Below are 18739 nucleotides of genomic sequence, written 5' to 3' on the forward strand. Positions count from 1 at the left end.
GCACAGAAATTCAGGGGGAGGTTTATTTTCTAGTGGACTTAGTTTTTGCTTTAAAGGAACTCCGATCTAGTCAGGGAGAGAGACCGGCACACCGATTTGACAGTGGTCATTGTCATTAAAAAAGTGAAAATACCCACCACCTGTGGGTATTATAGAGGGCACGGATTGCATGGAGCACTGGGTGTGGTGAAAAAATAATGAATACTGTTTTTCTGAAAATAAATAAATTGAAAAAATTTAAAAAAAAAAAAAGTGAAAATAGAGCCCGGAGGTCCTCGATGTGATCTGCCGAGGACTACAAGGTAAAACCGCACTTTCTTCTTAAATACAATTTGTTATGACACAAATCTCCTCTGACCTAGTGGGGATTGGCCGCGTGTGAGTGTCCTCGAGCCCTGATCAGCTGTCCTCCTGTGCTGCCTGAAGTGCCCAGCGGCCCTAGGCAGCCTTCTCTCTGCCTTTCCTTGATGCTAGAGCGGGCCCCGCCTCTGCCTGGGGTTCAGAGAGGCGGTCCCAGTTCCTGCTGTGCTGGTTGAGCCGGGGCTTAGATGTCCTGTTGAGACCAGAGGGTGCCATGGCTGCTTCCTTGATGCAGCTCTGCCTGCAGGGGCTGCTGCTTCTCTGTGCTGCTGGGGACTTCTGCCATCGCCAGGGCATCATAGCAGCTTACATGGCCCTGCACTTGGGGCCTGCTCCCTGGTGTCTGGGCAGCTCACTGCTGCACAGGAAGTACATCTTCCTTTCTGGTTGGTTTTTAGCCCCACAGATAAGAGTCAGTCCTTTTCTTCTCTAGTTCAAAGGCCTCCTTTTGTGGGAGGCAGTCACCTTTTCCCAGAGGGATTTGCACACCTTCCTGTTCCCATGTCCCAGTGTCTGTCCTGTGGCACTAATAGGACATTCATAAACAGCTGTGGGACAAAGTGTAACTATGATTTGTACTGGGATTTAAGGGAATGGAGAGGTTAATTTGGAGGGAACTGGTATAGTAAACTGTTCCCCCCAAGAACATGTATTAGATTTCCATGTCGTCATCTGTTTCTTCATCCTTTCTTCCCTCACCATTCGGTTTTTCTGTGTTACTCTGTATTGGGTTTCGGTTGTTGCCGCAGGCAGCCTGTAACCCGATCGTGCGGTACCGCGTCCATTCTGCCATAGCTGGGGTGTAGGGTGAGCGCTCAGGTTTAGCCGAAGCACAGGACATGCAGAGTGAAGCTGGAGATTCAGCTGGAAAGACAGTGGAACCAGATCCTAGAGGGCCGTGGAAGGCGAGCCAGAAAATTTGGGCTTTTTTCCTGCAGGCCATGGAAAACAAGTAAGATCGTTTTGAATGGGGTTGGCAAGGGACAAAGCAGTCCGATGGAAAAATGTAATAGCTGAATGTAGTTATACATAAAGAACCAGGAGGCAACTCAGAAGGGGCAGGGGCTTCGTCTCTCTTCACCACTGCTGCCTTCCTAGCAATAAAACAGTGCCGGGATCATAACAGATCCTCAGAAAATGCTGGTCGGTGGGATGGGTTCAGTAGGGGAGGAGGTACAGGGGTAAGAAAGGAGGAAACGGGAGGGAAGAAAGGAGAGACGGAAAGGAAGAGGAAGTAAGAGACCTCACCTGTGATCTGAACTTGAGGCGGGGATCTGAACGAGAGTTGTAGCTGTGCTTGGACGTGACGGCTAAGGACTATGGCAAGAGGAATCAACCCAGATTAGTTTTACTCACTGTGGTGGCATACACAGAGGCTTGGAAGGGACTGCAGTGTTTTTGGTGGGCGCCACTGCTGTGATTGCGAACCCACGAACAGAGTTGGGAAGAAGGAACATTGTGCTTAAGAGTTTTGAGCCGCGTGCAGATATGTGCATCTATTGGCATAAATTACCGTAAAAGCTCAGAGATCAGGAGAAATGTCACTATCCTTTAGTGTATCTCTAATGATGCATTTGTATGTTTATTGCCTAGTTTCAGTTCAGCCAAGAATAAAATATGCCAGTGATTTTAGAAACTGCTGTGTTATATTTTAAATCCTTAAAAAGAGAAGTCTGACATAATTTCAAGTAAAAATGTGTATCCAGGTTTCCAATAAAGCATTTAAATTTCTTCTGGCTAGTCTTTTGACCTGAAGACACTTGAATTAAGAAAACTAGCCAAAATGAAACTATTTTAGCTATATTTATTTTCTTAATGCAATTTGTGATTGACCGTATTCTCACAACTGTGTATTCAAGTCTGCAAATGATTGCTTCCGATCTCTTCTGAATAAGATACTGATTGAATATAGACACATCTCTGTTATATTTTGCTCCTCCTTAGGTTTTATTTCCAAGACAGTGATTTTTCATTTTAGTTGGTATTGATGGTTAATAACAAACTTGGGAGAAACCAGGTGTCTGTATATTGCCATCAGCCAACATTATACAGCTGACTAATTTTAGCAAATCTGAAGGTATAAAATGACACATCTGTTTGTTGGGTTAATTTGCATTTCTCTGATCACTATAGAGTTTGAACATCTCTTCTTATGCTTATTATATATTTAGATTTCTTTTTCTGCAAATTGCTTCTTTAAGCAATTTAAGTGCTTGCTTTTCTTTTGGGGTTCTTGCTTCCTTCTCATTAAATTATAGGGGTTTCTTATACACTAGACGTATTGGTCTCTTGTTGGTTTTGGAATTTGCAAATAACTTCTCCATCTTTTATCAGTTACCATCATCTATGATGGTAGTTGATCTATTCTATGATTCTATGATCTATTGAGCCGAAAGCTTGAATTTCTGTGTTATCAGCTTAAAGAGTTTTTTGCCTTAAGAACTTCTTCCCCCCACCAAGGTCAAAAGATATGCTGATATATTTTCTAAGGTTAATTTTATTGTTTTACCTTTAGTACTGAGGTCTTCAATACCTACAGAACAGGAGTCAGCCAACCTTTTCTTAAAGGGAGTATGTAAACTTTGAAAGCCCGGTGGTCTCTGTCAGAGCTCTTTGGCTCTGCCACTGTAGTGTGAAAGCAGATACAGAAGTGTGTAAATGAATAGGCATGGCTTTTTCTAATAAAATCTTACAAATACAGGGATTTGACATTCAGGAATAATTTCATAAATTCCTGACTTGCCTGGTTTAGAGTCTAACTTTGTATTTGGTATTAGATAGGATTCCAGGTGTATTTATTTTTCTTCCCACATAATAAGTCGGGTTTGACCACACCATCTATTAAAAATACCCATCATTTCCTCATTGATTCACCTTGTCTGTGTATTATGCTCAAGCACGAGGATCTGTCTCCGAACCCTGTTCTGATCTGTCAGTCTTTTTATGTGTTCTTGCAGCAAGGTCACTTTTTTTTTTTTTTTTTTCTCCTGTGGTTTTGTGGTATTTCTTGATACCTGATCAGGCTGGATCCCTCTCATTTCTTTCTTAAGTTAACATGGCTGTTTAAGGACTTTTATTCTTTCACATAGATTTTAGAATATGTCTACTCAATTTCTCAAAAAGTATAACTGTATAATGTTTATTGGGATTTAATTTAATGGAGAGGTTAACTTGAGAAGACCTGGCATAGTAAACTATTCTACCCAAGAACATGTATTAGATTTCCATGTATTCGGATCACCCTCTGTGTCTTTCGTTAGAGTTTAAAAATGTCTTTCTCAACAAGAGGGTTGCATGTTTTTGGTTAATTCTTAAACTCTTACATCGTGGTTGCTGTGCATGGTATCTTTCAGTGACATTAGTTAGTTTTATTGGTATAGAGAAACGCTGTTCAATTTTCTGAGTGGAGTCTATGAAAGATAAAGCAAAACAGTATCTTAGTATCTTTCTTTGGAAAGATACTAAGATGAATAGTCACTGGTAAACTGATTTAAAAAAAAGTTAAGGCAGAAAAATAAAGTATAGAGCAAAATAGAATAAATAAGTAGAGACCCAATGGTAGAGATAGAATAAAGAATTATAAAAATAACAGTTTTGCAAACAGAGATATATTCCTAAGTATAAAATGTCAAAATTGGTATAAAAAGAAACTAAATGAGATTAGGACAGTAAGTATATTTAAACAATTGAAATGCTGAAGACCCCCCCCCCCCCCCCACCACACACACAAAGGAATTCCAGGGTCAAATGAGTTCTACCAATATTTTGAAGGGACAGTTGAGTTCCTATTTTATCCAAATTTTTGAGGAAATGGAAAGAGTAAAAGCCTTGCACAGCTCATTTGCTGAGGCCAAAGTAATCTTGTTAAGCAAAATAAAGACTGTGTAGGAGCAGAAAAGTATAGGCTCATTTACCTTTTGAGTGTTACCCTAGGAATGCAAAAATTATTCAGGATCAGACATGACTATGGCTGTGTGCCAATAAAACGCTATTTATGGGAACTGAAATTTAAGTTTTGTATAACTTTCATGTATCATGAAGTGTTTTTCTTTTGATTTTTAAAAAATCTTTTAAAAATGTAAAAACCACTCTTCACTCCTGCGTGGCCACGTCTGTGTGATGTGGTATGCAGGGTGGACCTGTGAACCGCAGCTCGCCAGCCCCTCGTTGGACCACACAGGCTGGTGGAACCAACACTGTCAAACCAAACCTGTCTTAGCCTTCACGTTTACTTTCTCTCAGGAAATTCGGAGGGCAAGTCAGGTCACTTTCTTTGGTGTGTCACTGTATATTGACATCTTTCTTCTGCTGGTGGCTCTTCTAGTCTCTCTTGACCTTGTAGGTTCATGTCTTTCACTAACCCTCATGTCAACTCAGCAGTATTGCTTTCCGCACTTGATCTTTACTGTGCAAGAGTTTGCTAGTCCCTAGGTCCTCAGGAGCCGTTTCCTTATTTCTAAGTGATTCTTTCTGCCATGGTTGGTAGGGGCAGTTCCAGACACGCACCATTTATTTCAAGCATCCTGTTCTGCTTGGGTCTTCTTTATTCTTGCATAACTTAGCCTTGTACTTCACCAAAAAAATAAAGACCATAATATTTGTGGTCTTTCATCTGGCTAGTGTGTAGCAGAATACACTGTAGAGAGAGTGAAAACTAAAGCAAGAATTGGAGGGATGACATTTGTGAACATATATAAATATAAAAGGATTAATATCCAAACTATATTTTAAAAACCCTATGAAACTTCCATAAGAAGACGAAAAGTCAATAGAAAAAAGGATGGAAAATTTGACAAGCATTTAGTAAAAGTAGAAAACCCTCCTGGCCTCTAATAAGTGAAGAAAAGTTCAGTCACATTAATTATCAGGGAAATGCAAATTTATCACAGAGATGACATCTCTTATCAGATTGACAAAAATTTAAAAAATAGATACCAACTGCTTCTGAAGATATGAAGTAACTGAAATATAAATTGGTACAACTACTTTGGAAGATAGTTTGGCATTCTTTACTGAAGTTGAAAATGCCTATCATATAAGGCTAAGCAGGGGCACCTGGGTGGCTCAGTGGGTTAAAGCCTCTGCCTTCTGCTCAGGTCATGATCCCAGGGTCCTGGGATCGAGCCCCGCATTGGGCTCTCTGCTCAGTGGGGACCCTGCTTCCCCCTCTCTCTCTGCTTGCCTCTCTGCCTACTTGTGATTTCCGTCTGTCAATAAAATAAAATAAAATCTTTAAAAAAAAATACAAGGCTAAGCAATTCTACTTTTACTCGTGTATTGAAGAGAAATTTTTGACTGTGTACGTGGGCCAGGGGTCACTCACAAGGATCTTCACAGAATCAGTGTTTGTCATTGTTAAGGATTGGAAACAAATTTACTGGCAGTAGAGTGAACAAATTGTGGTATATTCATGCTTAGAATTCTATGCAATAGTGAAAATGCATGAATTATAGCTACACACCCCAACGTGGGTAGCTTTCAGACCCATGATATTGAGCCCCAATTCTGGAATACTTACTGCGTCAATTTATATAAAATTAATTTATTTTACAAAACCAAATAATATATGTTTTTAGAATACAAGAAGGTGGTAAAGCTGACAAAAAGCGAGGGAATGATAAAAAACAAATTCAAGGAGGGAATGGGACATAAACTGAGCGGAGTACATGGGAATTTCAGAGGAGATAGTGACGCTCTTCTCTTCAGTTGGATGATGGTACTTGGGAATTTGTTATTTTATAATCTACACACACACACACTTCAAAGATTTATATATTTGAGAGAGAGTGGGGGAGGGGCAGAGGGAGAGAGAACCGCAACAGGCTCCACCCTGAGGTCACAACCCTAAGGTCATGACCAGAGCTTGAGACTAAGAGTCAGACACATAACCCACTGAGCCACCCAGGCACCCCCCAACGTATGTTTTTATAAATACTCTTTCATCGCTGCTTCATATTCAGTAGCAATGTCTCCACATTCATTTATTAGGCATCTAAAATTGTTTTCTTGTAGATCTTTTAGATTGAGAATCACTGGTACACTCTTCTGACCAGTGCGTCTGGGTGTGGAATCCTACAACACAGTGGGGATTTCTGTAAACCTGCTTCTTCTGGAGGAAAGTTGTAACTTCCGAATTGTTTCCTGACTGATTATCCACTGGAAAGAAAACGGTGGTTTATTTTCTGTATAACACTACATAGGCTCGAAGAGCTTGTCCTGTGTTCCTTGAAAGATTTTAAAGAAGAATGGTTTATTTAGTAGCTTTGTTTGTTTTTCCTCGAACAGCAAGGCCTTCCAGCGTGAAATCCATTTTAATCACCAGAGCAGCCAAATACTTAGTAAAGGAGTCAGCTTGTTTGGGAAAGGAGATGCCAGTGGAGTGGAAAGGTTCTCAGTACTCATTTTCTATTCCTTAAATCTTTTTTTTTTTAATCCCCTTCTCCCTTTGTCTCTTCGGGTATGTTTCCATGGTTCCTGACCTCCAGTTAATATCTAACCCCCTACGGAGATGCCCCAAATGTGTTTTCTTGGGCCCTCTCCCTCCAGCCAAAGGAACCTACCCTGAACTTCAGAGGCACAGAAATAATAAATATAAGCACCGCCTCTTTTAGTTACATAGAAAACACTTGACATTGAACATGTACACAATTTTTCTTATTCTGTAAGATGTGCTACCTAGCTTAAAGTGTAATTTATTCCTTATTATTTGATATTAAGAATTCAGTGAACTTTGTCATTACCTACAAATATTTTAGTTTGGAAAATAGGATTGAAAGATATTCTGACCTTGAGGATGAAAGTTTCTTAGACTTATAGAGAAGTATAGGCAAGTTGGCGTGGAAATTGTTTGATTTTTTTTTTTTTTAAAGATTTTATTTATTTATTTGTCATAGAGAGAGAAGCGAGAGCAAGCACAGGCAGACAGAGTGGCAGGCAGAGGCAGAGGGAGAAGCAGGCTCCCTGCCAAGCAAGGAGCCCGATGTGGGACTCGATCCCAGGACTCTGGGATCATGACCTGAGCCGAAGGCAGCCGCTTAACAAACTGAGCCACCCAGGCGTCCCAATTGTTTGATTTTTAAAATGAGTTTTAATTTCATAAGTAATAAATGACTGCATATTCTCCTTGTAAAACGCAAAACATTATGGATGAGGCAAAGGTCTCTTTGGGCTAGCACTCCCAAACTAGTGCTCTTCTCAGTTGTAATCCCTATTTTTAGTTTGGCTTTTATCCCCCAGATTGTATGTCTATATGAATATTACATTTATTCATATTTACATGTATAAATGTTTACATACAGGCACACCAGCATACAGATGCATGTACTCATAGAGAATAGATACAGTTTTAGGTTTCATTTTCTTTGTTGCAAAAACGATATGTCTTAGGTTCTGTTCATATCAGTTCATAAGTTTTTTTATTTTTCTTTTGAAATTGTATGGGTTTCATTGTGTGGGCTTGATCTAGTTTACCCTCTCCAGACTGAAGGATATTGGGTCCTTGCTTTTGATTTTGTGGTGTTTGTTTGTGTTTGTTTTTGCTACTACAAAATGTACTGCCTTGGTTATCCTATGTGTGTTTGTGTGTATGTGTGTGTCTGTGCTGTGGGTATGAGTCCAGTATTTTTCTAGTCTGTCCTTTTAGGGTTTTTCTCTTTTTTATATAGTTTTAAATGCTCTTCTTTTTCCTAAGGTCATAGATACATTCTCTTCTGTTTTAAAGTTTACATTTATAAGATTGTTTTTAATGTTTTAATATTTTAAGATTGTTTTTAATATCTTAACTTAATATTTTAACTTTAATATTCTTTAGCTCATATGAAATATATTCTAGGGAGTGTTGTGAAGGAGCGATCTAGATTTTCTCCTTCCAGTGGCTGCTAGTTGTTGCAACATCATTTACCGAATGCTAAGTCACTGGGAATACCTTTTTCATTTTCTCCTATGACAACCATTAGCCAAAGCTGAGTGCATACTAGGACCAGTCACTCTTTATCTTCATGCTCGCCCATTTTACAGTTGAGGAAATGAGGCACAGAGAAGTTGAGGAACCGCCCCGTGTAGCATGTCTGCTAGCTAGTGGATTTCGGAGTTTGGTCCACAAGTCTGGCTTCAAAACCCATGCTCTTCATCTCACATGAGCATGAGATGTTTGACTTGATGCATTTGCTTCCCATTTCCTAGTACCATTTCCTGAGCTACTAAGTGCTTAGATTTTCACTTCTTGGATCGTTTTTGAAAACTTAGTGCTGGAGAGATGGAGGCCAAATTGAAGACAGTCATGGAAATCTAGGGTAAATCCACAGAAAAATAGTATTTCTTCAGGTTTATTTTAATATTATTTTTGATAACAGAGAAAGCATAAAATCTTTAAAATATTTTTTTCTTTTTCAAAGATCTATTATTTTAGGGAGAGAGAGAGAGTGCATCAGGGAGGAAGCGGCAGAAGGAGCCCCATGCAGGTTCAATCCCAGGACCCTGAGATCACGACCTGAGGCAAAATCAAGAGTCAGATCCTTAGCCCCTTAGGCACCCATTTTTAAAAAACCTTTAACATTTTTTAAAGAATGTTCTCTAATTCTAAAATTTGAGGACGTCACCAGTTACTCTAGTGAAGCTTATTACTTGATGAGGTAAATGTTAGTGCCACTAGTTTTATTTAATGTTGAGATGTTTATCAGACTTTATGGTTTTCTGAATTCCTTGTTTTCTTTTTCACTTAGTACATATGTGAAATGATAGAATGATTTGGAGATTTATAGCCAGATTAACTGTTATTGAAATTCCAGCTCTTGTCCTCACTGTACTTCTTTGGGCTGGTCATTTAACCTCTCTGAACCTCTGTTTTTCATCTTTACATTAGGTGGTAATATTCTGGCCTGGGATGATATTTAAACAAGATAGTATTTGTAAAGATAGTATTTGTAAAGTTGCTATCAAGATACATAGCACATAGTAAAAAGGGAGTACATTTTAATTTCCTTCTTAAAAATGCACATATGAAGTCCTTGGCTCAGATCAGTAACTTCTCTTCCCAGTTTATATCTCTTTAAAGGAATATAGTTACTTTTGTTTGGGGAATTTTAAGAGAATGACAGAGTTCATTCTTAGCTAATTTTTTAGGAACAGATTTCTATCTCAAAGAACTGTCGCGTCAGTATCTCTGAATCATTTACTTCTGGTCTCGCATTTTGTTTGGCCATTCTAGGATAGATCGTTCTTTTTCTAGGCGAAAGTTTGAAGGCCATCTCAATCTCTAAATTAAATACTCTACTTACTCTAAATTAAATGCTTAGAAGGCATACTCTAAATTAAATGTTTCATTATATGTAGTATATTAATAAGGTGAAGTGTTGAGTCAGACGGGCTCTGAGACTCCTGGAACTCCAGGATTCCTGCATTCTTGGAAGTGCACGATTTAAACATTTTTCCAGAACAGACATCAGGTTCATCTTCCATTTTTATTAGATGTCATGATACTAGTCTCTAATAACTTTATGGTTGTATGCTTTATTACAAAATAAAAGCTATATGGTAGATTCTGAGATGTAGCCGTCAATTCTTTAATATTTCATATCACATTTAAGAATTTTTTAAAAAAATTTCTTGAGTAATTTAGGAACTGCATTAAACTGTGCAGTTTTCTGTATTTTCATTTGTGATTATCAGCATATTGAGTTGTATGTTTATAAAAATAGTGACTGGCCAGTTCAACACCCAGGTGAGAGGTTCCAGTAACAGATTACTCATGTTTATGAACATGTTTAGTGTCAAGTAAACAGCGTGTGTTGTAAATACGTATTTTGCAGCTGAATAGAAATCCTGTCTTTCCTGGAAGCGATGTGGTCAAGTGTGACTTTCACGGATCCCACGGAAACCTCCGTGGACAGGTTAGAGCAGGAGCGTGTAGGTGACTGACTCTGGTGTGCAGAGATGAGGACGATCTGACTGCCCACGGCGCAGGGTGTCAGGAAGGGAATGAACGTGTTCTTGTCTTTCTCTGCCCCTTGTCACCCAGGCGCAGCCGTCGCGGGCATCTACCGAGTGGCAGGGAAGAACATGGCCCCCCTGGAGGCGCTGGTGTGGGGCGTGGGACAGACTGTATTGACATTAATCATCTCCTTCTCAAGGATCCTCGCCACACTCTGAGCTGTCGGTGGGAATGTCTAACTTCACAGAAGGAAACAGATGTACAGATTCTCGGAACACGGCGTTGTGAAGGAGCGGGGATGAAATTGAGCCAGGAGAGCGTGGAAGGAGCAGGTCGCTGCAGAAGGCCTTGAGCTGTGTGCGAAGATCGCCCTCTGGTGTCCAAGTGATTGCACTACCGCACCGCACCTTAACGTGCCTCCGTCCCAGGCCAGGCGCATCCTGGAAGCCGTGAGCAGAAGCACCTTGTTCAGATGCCAATCAGGTTAACACTGGTGTTGACTCATCGTTCTTTAACAGTGTTGTGTTGAGTTACGGGGACGTTTTGAGGAATTGATATATGTGCCAAACTCTTCTCTCTCTCTCTCTCTCTCTTTTTTTTAAACATTGATCATGTGACAATTTGCAAGTGTAGATGTAGATGAGTGCTGTGAACCACATTTGACATGAATTCAGGTAACGTAGTGAGATTTTTCTTTCGTGACGCTAAATCCCGTGTGAGTGCTGAACACCGAATCCTTTAGTATGCGGCGAACTTTTTGGTTTTTAATGTTGAACGTTTCTGGGATTTAGGGCTTTAATATGTTTAGGCATTATTGTTATTTAATTTATGTGGAAAATAATACTTAATGGAAAACTAGCTAAACTCTTGTAAGGACTCAAAGTAGACCCATAGGGTGCATCCTTCCCACTCACTTAAATAACAAACACTCTTTTAATAGTTTCCCTCCTGCGTAACTATTCTATTGATATGAATTCAAAAACTATGGGTCACACACATTGACTGTAGTTTGTGTGTCATAAAAATATAATTTGAAATTTTTCTTATAAACTTTGTAAGAAAAGAAGTCTGAAATGCATGTTGCATTCTTTGACCCTTCTAAAGAAAGTTTTTGCCATGTATCTCATGGAGAAAACATCTTTATAACTCGTATCTCGGTGGGATTATATTACTTGTTGCATATATCTTGATTTTTGACAAAACATAAAGGATCTTGCATTCTGGAGTATTACCTATATTTAAAGAGTGGCCTAAATTAGGCTGTGAAAACAAAGAGCCTCATTTGTAGATAAGTGACAAGTTATATAAGAAGAGTAATAAACTATCTTACATTGGGCATGTGGTAACATAATTTTGCTAAGTAAAAATTGGGGAATATAAGTAATTTAAAAATTTGGCACTTAATCTCAGCATATCAGTACAGTACTGAACATATATTAGAGCCGTTCTGTCGTTCAGTTCTCGATTTGCACTATTAAGTTTCCTAGAATCAGCGACGACATTTAATAGAATGAAAAAGTACTTAGTAATACAACATTTTAAGAGGTTTTGGCAAGATGGAGTTGTTTTTAAGAGTGCAAGGAGTAAGGAGGACAGAACCTGGTTGAATTTGTCTCCAACTGATGGTTTTAAATTCCAGGTCCTCTGATAAATGTGCTAACTCAGAAACCCACTGCAGAAAATGTGAAGTTAAGGGCAATCCAAAAAACAATCTGCATACTCTAGCCTCACTGTTTTATACCCCGATTTGCTAAAAAGTACATTTCTATTAGGTCCCATTCAAATTTAAGACTCTCATTACCCACACCACTTCTTTTCCACCAAAAAGCAGAAGATCTTTCAATGACTTCACAATAGGGAGTTGGGGAGGGGATACTTTTACCAGTATGGAAGCCAGTCTTGTGGGTTTACTAATGCTGTGGCTTGGAAATCTGTTTTTTTTTTTTTTTAAACCAATAAGCAACTATGCATCCCTAGAGATCTTTGAAGTAAACCTTAAAATTGATTCTTTTTATCATGTACAAGCCTAAAAATTATTTTCATGTGTTCTTTATGCTCCTGATGCTTTCCCAAATTAAATTTAGGCATAAATTTTCCAAGTCAATTTGATTTCTCCTTTTCTTTCAGACTTGAATTGTGTTCTTCCTTTACTTTGGCTCTTCTATTGGTCATGTCAAGTGTTCATATTCTTTGAGAGGAGTTACCAATCACATGTTCACATTGTTTCAGATCGAGGATAGGAATATTTCTTTGAGAGTTGGGTTGTTTCATGATGTAAGAAAGTTACCTTGGTAAGGGAATACGAGCACATGGTTTAGAATCCAAAATTAGCCAGAAAATAACGCAGACACATTAAATCCATCCGTGTGTGGACCAAAGAGATTCTAACTCCTGTTTTTACTCTCGAATGGAAGTATAATTAGGTGGTTCTTAATTAGTCTATGGAGTGTCCTGCAGCTCTCTCCATCAGGTTGCTTTACATTATGAATTGTGTCTGTGTGTGAGCTCTTAACCTTCGGAGAATTGCTGGTTTCTTTGCTGTTTTCAGTTCTTTCCATTGGGATTTTGTGCAGATGTCACTCTCTTGATATTTTCAAATGCAGTTGAATAGTGTGAGTTGATGAAATTGTCTTAATAGCTCTTCCTGTGCCGAGATTTTTTTTTTTTAAATCAACAAATGCTTAATGTTATATATCCACACACACATATATATCATTATATACATATATGTAAAGCTGCTACATATGAATATAGTCTAATTGGAAAGCTTTTGTTCAGTGAACACTTTCCCGTTCTAGTAGAGAATTTTATATATTTGTTCAGTTGAGTGATCTTTTAAATAAGGATGTTTGAGATTTTTTAATTTGGAGAAGTTTTTCTTGGGTTATTAGTGCTGGAGACCCTCATTTGTGATATGACAAAAAGCCCTTATTGATGTATTTGGGTTAAAATTTATATATGATTTAGCAGTAAACTTTCTTTGTGATAAATGCAGGAAGGAAGGGGGAAATCTTTTAGAGTTTATACTCCTTTATTTAAAAAAATTTAAAAAAATGTTTACTAAAATACTACTGATGGTGAAATCAATTCCCCAAAGAAGAGATCTATGCCAACATCTCCAAACTAATTATACTTAACATACTGGTTAGAACTGTCCATAGATCAGAATCGATCAGGGGGGCCCACTGAAGCTACAAATAATGCAGAACTTTTAAATGAAGGCAGTGCAGGTGGTCCCATGGGAGGACTCCACTGGTTGCCTAGAATAAGGACATTTCTAAATGGTGGCTGTATTCAATGCCCACAGCTTAATCACTCTTACTTTACATCTTACTGTATACTAAGCAGTCTTAGTCTGTTACGTGGGGTACTTTCTTAGTATTTGCGACGTATATTTGCACAGCCCAAAAAAGCATAAGGGTTTTGTTTGTTTGTACTTTAAGTGAGAAGTAAGGAAATGAGCTGCCCGTATATCACGCATCTGTGATATAAGGAATGGGGTAAGTTAAAATCAAAGAGTGTTGAAAGCGCCTTTAAAGAAGGACTAATTAAGACACAGAGGGCTCTGCCATGTTGCTGTGCCCATGCCATGCCAGCACTTCCACGCCAGCTAATTCCGTCTGGTACGCATGGCTCTGTGACTTTCCAGGTTCCGTCCTGAGTACTTCTATAGTAAATACAAGGATGGAGGGGGGTCCCTGCCCTTGAGTCCACCAAGAGCTAGCAAGGTAATTGTAAACCCTAAAAAGCCGGGGCATTTTACTTCCCGATTCTGTTTGAGAGTTTAAGTCCTGGTCCCCCTTCCCGCTGCCCCCAGATTCTAGTTTTCCCAGTTTATCCACTGAATGGACTTTCTGAAAGTGAGATACCATTGCTCTGACAGTGTGGACAGAAGGCTAGACTGTAGCCCTCTGCCTCACCTTGAACCCAGGACCTGTCTCTCTTTGAATGCGCAGCCGTAACTATTTGGCAGTAGGTGACCAAGGGAATCATTAGGATGGTTTCAGTTACATTTTTAACACCAACTGAATATGTTGTTTTGTAAAATTCATCTATTTTCTTCCATTTCCACATGTTCCCCTACATCTATTTTAAGAAGGAAACTAAAAAAAAAGTCTCATAATCTTGCTTCCTTTACCTCCTCTCCAGCTCTTTATTTTGAAAATGAGCAGATTCTGCAAGACCACTTCTGGGAGTTGGAGGGGGTGGAGATGGCCAGGACGAGCAGGATTAAATTCGTTTGTTTATTGCTAGTTCAACTAGAAAAAGGGTGAGAGTCGCCAGCACTGACACTCCCCCTCCTCGGCCAGGTCTTTGTCTTATCCTGCTGTGCTTCCCTTGGATCATTCAGCCTACGTCCACTGAATATCTACCACATGCGGCTTCACTGTCCTTGTTTCGGGGATGGCACAGGGCGTCCTCCGTGCCCTCCGCTCCCCCTCGCCCCTGCGCCGCCGGCTTCAGGTGTCCGGTCAGTTCTGTAGGAAATAGATCTGGGCTTCGGTGCCTGCCGTGTCCCTCCTCCCACGGACCAAAGGTGCTTATGCCCTACTTGTTTCTAACTGCAGGGGGTTCTGTTATTTTTGATTTATGTCAGGTTATAATTCATGAAGTCACAAGACATGAAGGATATTTTCTGAAATATTCTCAAACTACTTCACTCTTCTATTACCTTTTTCTCCCCCCTCTCTTGAATGTCTTAATCAGAATCTCTTCAGAGTCCTTACTTGTTTGTAAGATGTGAAGAACAGAAGGTCACGAAGCAGTTCTGGCAGACCTAAGGGGCAGAGAAGTTGGGCACCACCTGCTGGGTCGCTGTGTAAATGGTGGTTGTTTTTAGTCGTCAGGGGTGAGAATCTCAGTGCGGAAAGTTGGCTAGTGATCCGATCAGTTGGCTCATCATCTCTTAACTCGAGGGAAGACTCTTCATGCAAAAGGACATTATTCGATTAAAGATGACAAGGTGTTTCAAACACGTGGTAGCGTTTTGTAGCAGGGGGCAGTTTTTCCTTTAGGCAGGAAGAAGCTGGAGGGGACTCACCGCAAGCCAGGGCGAACACAGCTGCCCCCCGGTGGTAGGTCTGTAAACTACACTGTGTGAGGACGTCTGCTGTTCATTTGAGAGACTCAACGGAGCATTCGTAATCTGTGTGTGTGTGTGTGTGTGTGTGTGTGTGTGTTGATAGGTTAGCTCTTCTCATAGAACGATCTCTGTTCAGTGTAGACAGTACAGTGTTTTTAAGGAGGCTGCTAAGGTAGTTATCTAAAAATATATTTACGAATTTGTTTGGGGGAGTAGTACTTAATATGTTTCAGTAAATGTGGAGGTTTACCAGTGAATACTTGATTAAATCGAAGGAAACGCCCACATTTCTGCATGAGCTGAGCTCTGAACTGTATCTCCTCCCCGGAGGTTAGAGGACTCCTCCTTACATTCATTGCACATACGTTGGACTTACATAATGACCCTTTGTCAATTTCAAGAATGAATTTTCCAGTTTCTTAAAAATCCCCCCCTTCCTTCCATACCAATGTCATAAGTTAAAGGTTAAACCCAAGTGCAGTTTGTTGATAGACTCAGAAGCACTGTTTAGAAGAAAAGGTTCTTAACACCTTACGGTCATGCAGTTATAATCTCACTGAAAAATAAATGTTCCAGGCAAGCCAAGAAAGTATGAACCTCTTCCATATTTTTTGGATGATGTTCTGCGTCCTCTCAATCTGGCCTCAATGGTAATGTGACTGTCCCCTCTTTGGGAATCTATTTAGATACGGACCTGAAACTGGAAAGCAGTGTAACACTAATATATAGAACGAGGCACCATCATCCATAATGACCATAACTGTAATACTTTTTCTCCTAATTACATATTGAAAATTTCCAAAGTCCATCTCTCGTTTTAGAGCCCTGTACGAATGAATGTTAACTTGATAGTACTACTGATTAGAAGAAATCGCTCTTGTTTTTAGACTTAAATATTTGCACACCATCACTAAGTATCTTGGGGGAAGGAACGTTTTAAAGTTTCCTCCATAGAGAGCGAAATAGAGGTCCTTGTTTGAAAAGAAGTTAAAAATGATTTACTTTCAGTACTGGATGAGTTGGTTGTCTAACTGTTGACCCTTTCTTGGTGTTTGTGATAGCAGATGCATTTATGTGGAGAAATTTTTAGTTTCCACCCTCAATACACACAAACGTGAGCTGGACACATTTTAGATGAACAAATAAAACTCCACAGTATTTTCCATTACAGTCCTATAACTTACTAAAATTTATAGGATCTGCCATGAAGTATTAACCCCTGACTCTAGACATTTGAGGACGAGGGGATCCACTTCAAATGAACCAACAACAATGGCTTGATTTAAATAGCAACAAAATATAGTTTACCCGCTAGGTATTAAAAATTCACTTTCAAATTGTGTTAACTCTCAGGTCACTGATGAATCATTTAGTAAAACGCAGCAGTTTTTAAAAGCTAAATGATGCCTTAGTGCCTTGGAAGTTAAGATACTTTTGCAGAGTGAACTTGACAGGATTCAGGACTGGCATACTTGTTACTGGAGATTTAGAATTTAGGGATGGTTTTATTGAATTCACTCCTTATGGTGAATAAAAATCAGCCATTTTGCCATTGACTCCGACAAATGACAACTACTTTCCTTACATTTTCATGATGTGGTATTTGTCTATAATTTTTTTTCTTTTTACAAGGAAGTTCGAAATGGAGAAAAATGTAGTCAAGACAATGAAGTGTGGGATTTTAAAATTCAGTTTTGTCGTAAACTAGAAATTCTAGCGTGGACAGTGTTAGTTTTATATCGTAGTATTAAAGGGCAGAAACTTTATGTAACCTTTAGGAATATGTTTACCATCAGGGATTTCTTTTTACTATAGAAAAACTTAATGTACTGTGAAGTTTAAAGACAGGAAGAATAAATGTTAGACGGGGTCACACACAAAAGCAAAGGCGTATGTGATGAACTACCCCATATTATGTGAACACAATCCCCTCCTTCTGTTAAGACTATAAACTACACTGTATGAGTATGTGTACTGCATGTTTACATAATACAGTTTAATTTTGAAGGATTATTTTAAAAACTATGTTTATGTATAATACCTAACGAGCTGTAAATATTGTATACTATTGATTTTTAATTTTATATAAGCGATTTTTTTATTTCCCAATTCATGTACAAACCTCATTGTGTATATAGCCTGATTTCCTGGAGAACACAAATTTTGCAGTGAACTTTATTTTAATTGTGGTAAGCATCAAGTCAGCCTTAGGGATGTTGGTCTTTATTTTCTTTAGTTTTCACCACTCATTTTCTTCAAAGGGCAGCAATAAACACATGCAAGTTATTTTTGACTCTAGAAAGTTGGTCTGCAAACACAAGATCTAGGTTCCAATTCATTGCTTTAAAGAAAAGATGCACAATTACTATCTACTGTCTGATCACAGGACCATTTCTGAGGTCCGTGTGTCTCTCCTCTTTGTAATATACAGGGTGAACTCTTTACTGACACACACAGGACAACTGTTAAAAGCGAATCCAGCACTTAAACGTCATTACACAGAATTTATTGGATTAAAAATTTGTAATATACAGTATTTTAATAAAATTTCTGTATTCAATTTCATGCACTTATATATAAATAAACCTGTCTTTAAAAGCTTTATGGGGCGTTTTGACTCTTGACAACAGCTTCTCAACTCATTCACTGCGGACTGGAATGTTTTTTCTCTTACCCTTCGGTCGGGTTTTCTCGGCCCGTTTTACATGTGGATTTTGGAGGTAGTCCTGCAAAAGTAAGAAGTCCAAAAGCCAAACTTGGTTGAATTTATTGTTTTACCCAGGACCAGTCGTAGGCCACATAAACATCTTCTTCTAAGAATTCTTGTTTTACAAGGCACACTCTCACTTTTATTAATAAATGACTACCATTTATGGAGTGTTTATTATCTGTTAGACACCTTATTCTTTAACACGGTAATCCTTCAAGTTAAGTGGATTACTAAGGTTTGCAAAGGTAATCCTTTGCAAATGAAGCATTGGAGGTTCTGAGAAGGTGAGAACTTCTCAAGGTCACACAGCTAACAGCGCTGTGCTGGGGTTTTCTTAACTCTCTTACCTGTGTGTTTTCTCCGCAAAGCCCTGTCGGCTTCCACAGAGCATTCTGGGAGCTCCTACCTGCAGGAAGAAAGTCTCATTCTTGACCAAGACCAGATGGCCTCACGGGGATTTGAAAAATTATCAACTCGGGATTTGTATTGTCAAATTTATGAATACTCGGAATTTTTCTTAGGGATTTCAGGGGGCTGGTATGGGATACCCAGTTAGACTCCTCTATTCTTCTGCCTGAGAAGAGATTGGGACTGACAGAGCCAGTCACTGTCATCGTTACAAACCCCACAGGAATAAAAGCTAGGTAACTGTAAAAAC

At 39.1% G+C, this 18739-nt stretch overlaps 1 protein-coding gene across 1 annotated transcript in view; it reads left to right on the plus strand.

The window, feature by feature from the left end:
* Nucleotides 1-12244, plus strand: part of TMEM170B (transmembrane protein 170B) — a 30446-nt gene extending 18202 nt beyond the window's left edge. Inside the window, exon 3 of the mRNA XM_032341105.1 lies at nt 10376-12244. Within this exon, the coding sequence (XP_032196996.1) occupies nt 10376-10506 (131 nt within the window). The 3' untranslated portion in view covers nt 10507-12244. The remainder of the gene's footprint in view (nt 1-10375) is intronic.
* Nucleotides 12245-18739: the final 6495 nt, after the last annotated feature.

The sequence above is a fragment of the Mustela erminea genome, chromosome 4 (genome assembly GCF_009829155.1).
Source record: "Mustela erminea isolate mMusErm1 chromosome 4, mMusErm1.Pri, whole genome shotgun sequence".
NCBI classification, from domain to species: domain Eukaryota; kingdom Metazoa; phylum Chordata; class Mammalia; order Carnivora; family Mustelidae; genus Mustela; species Mustela erminea.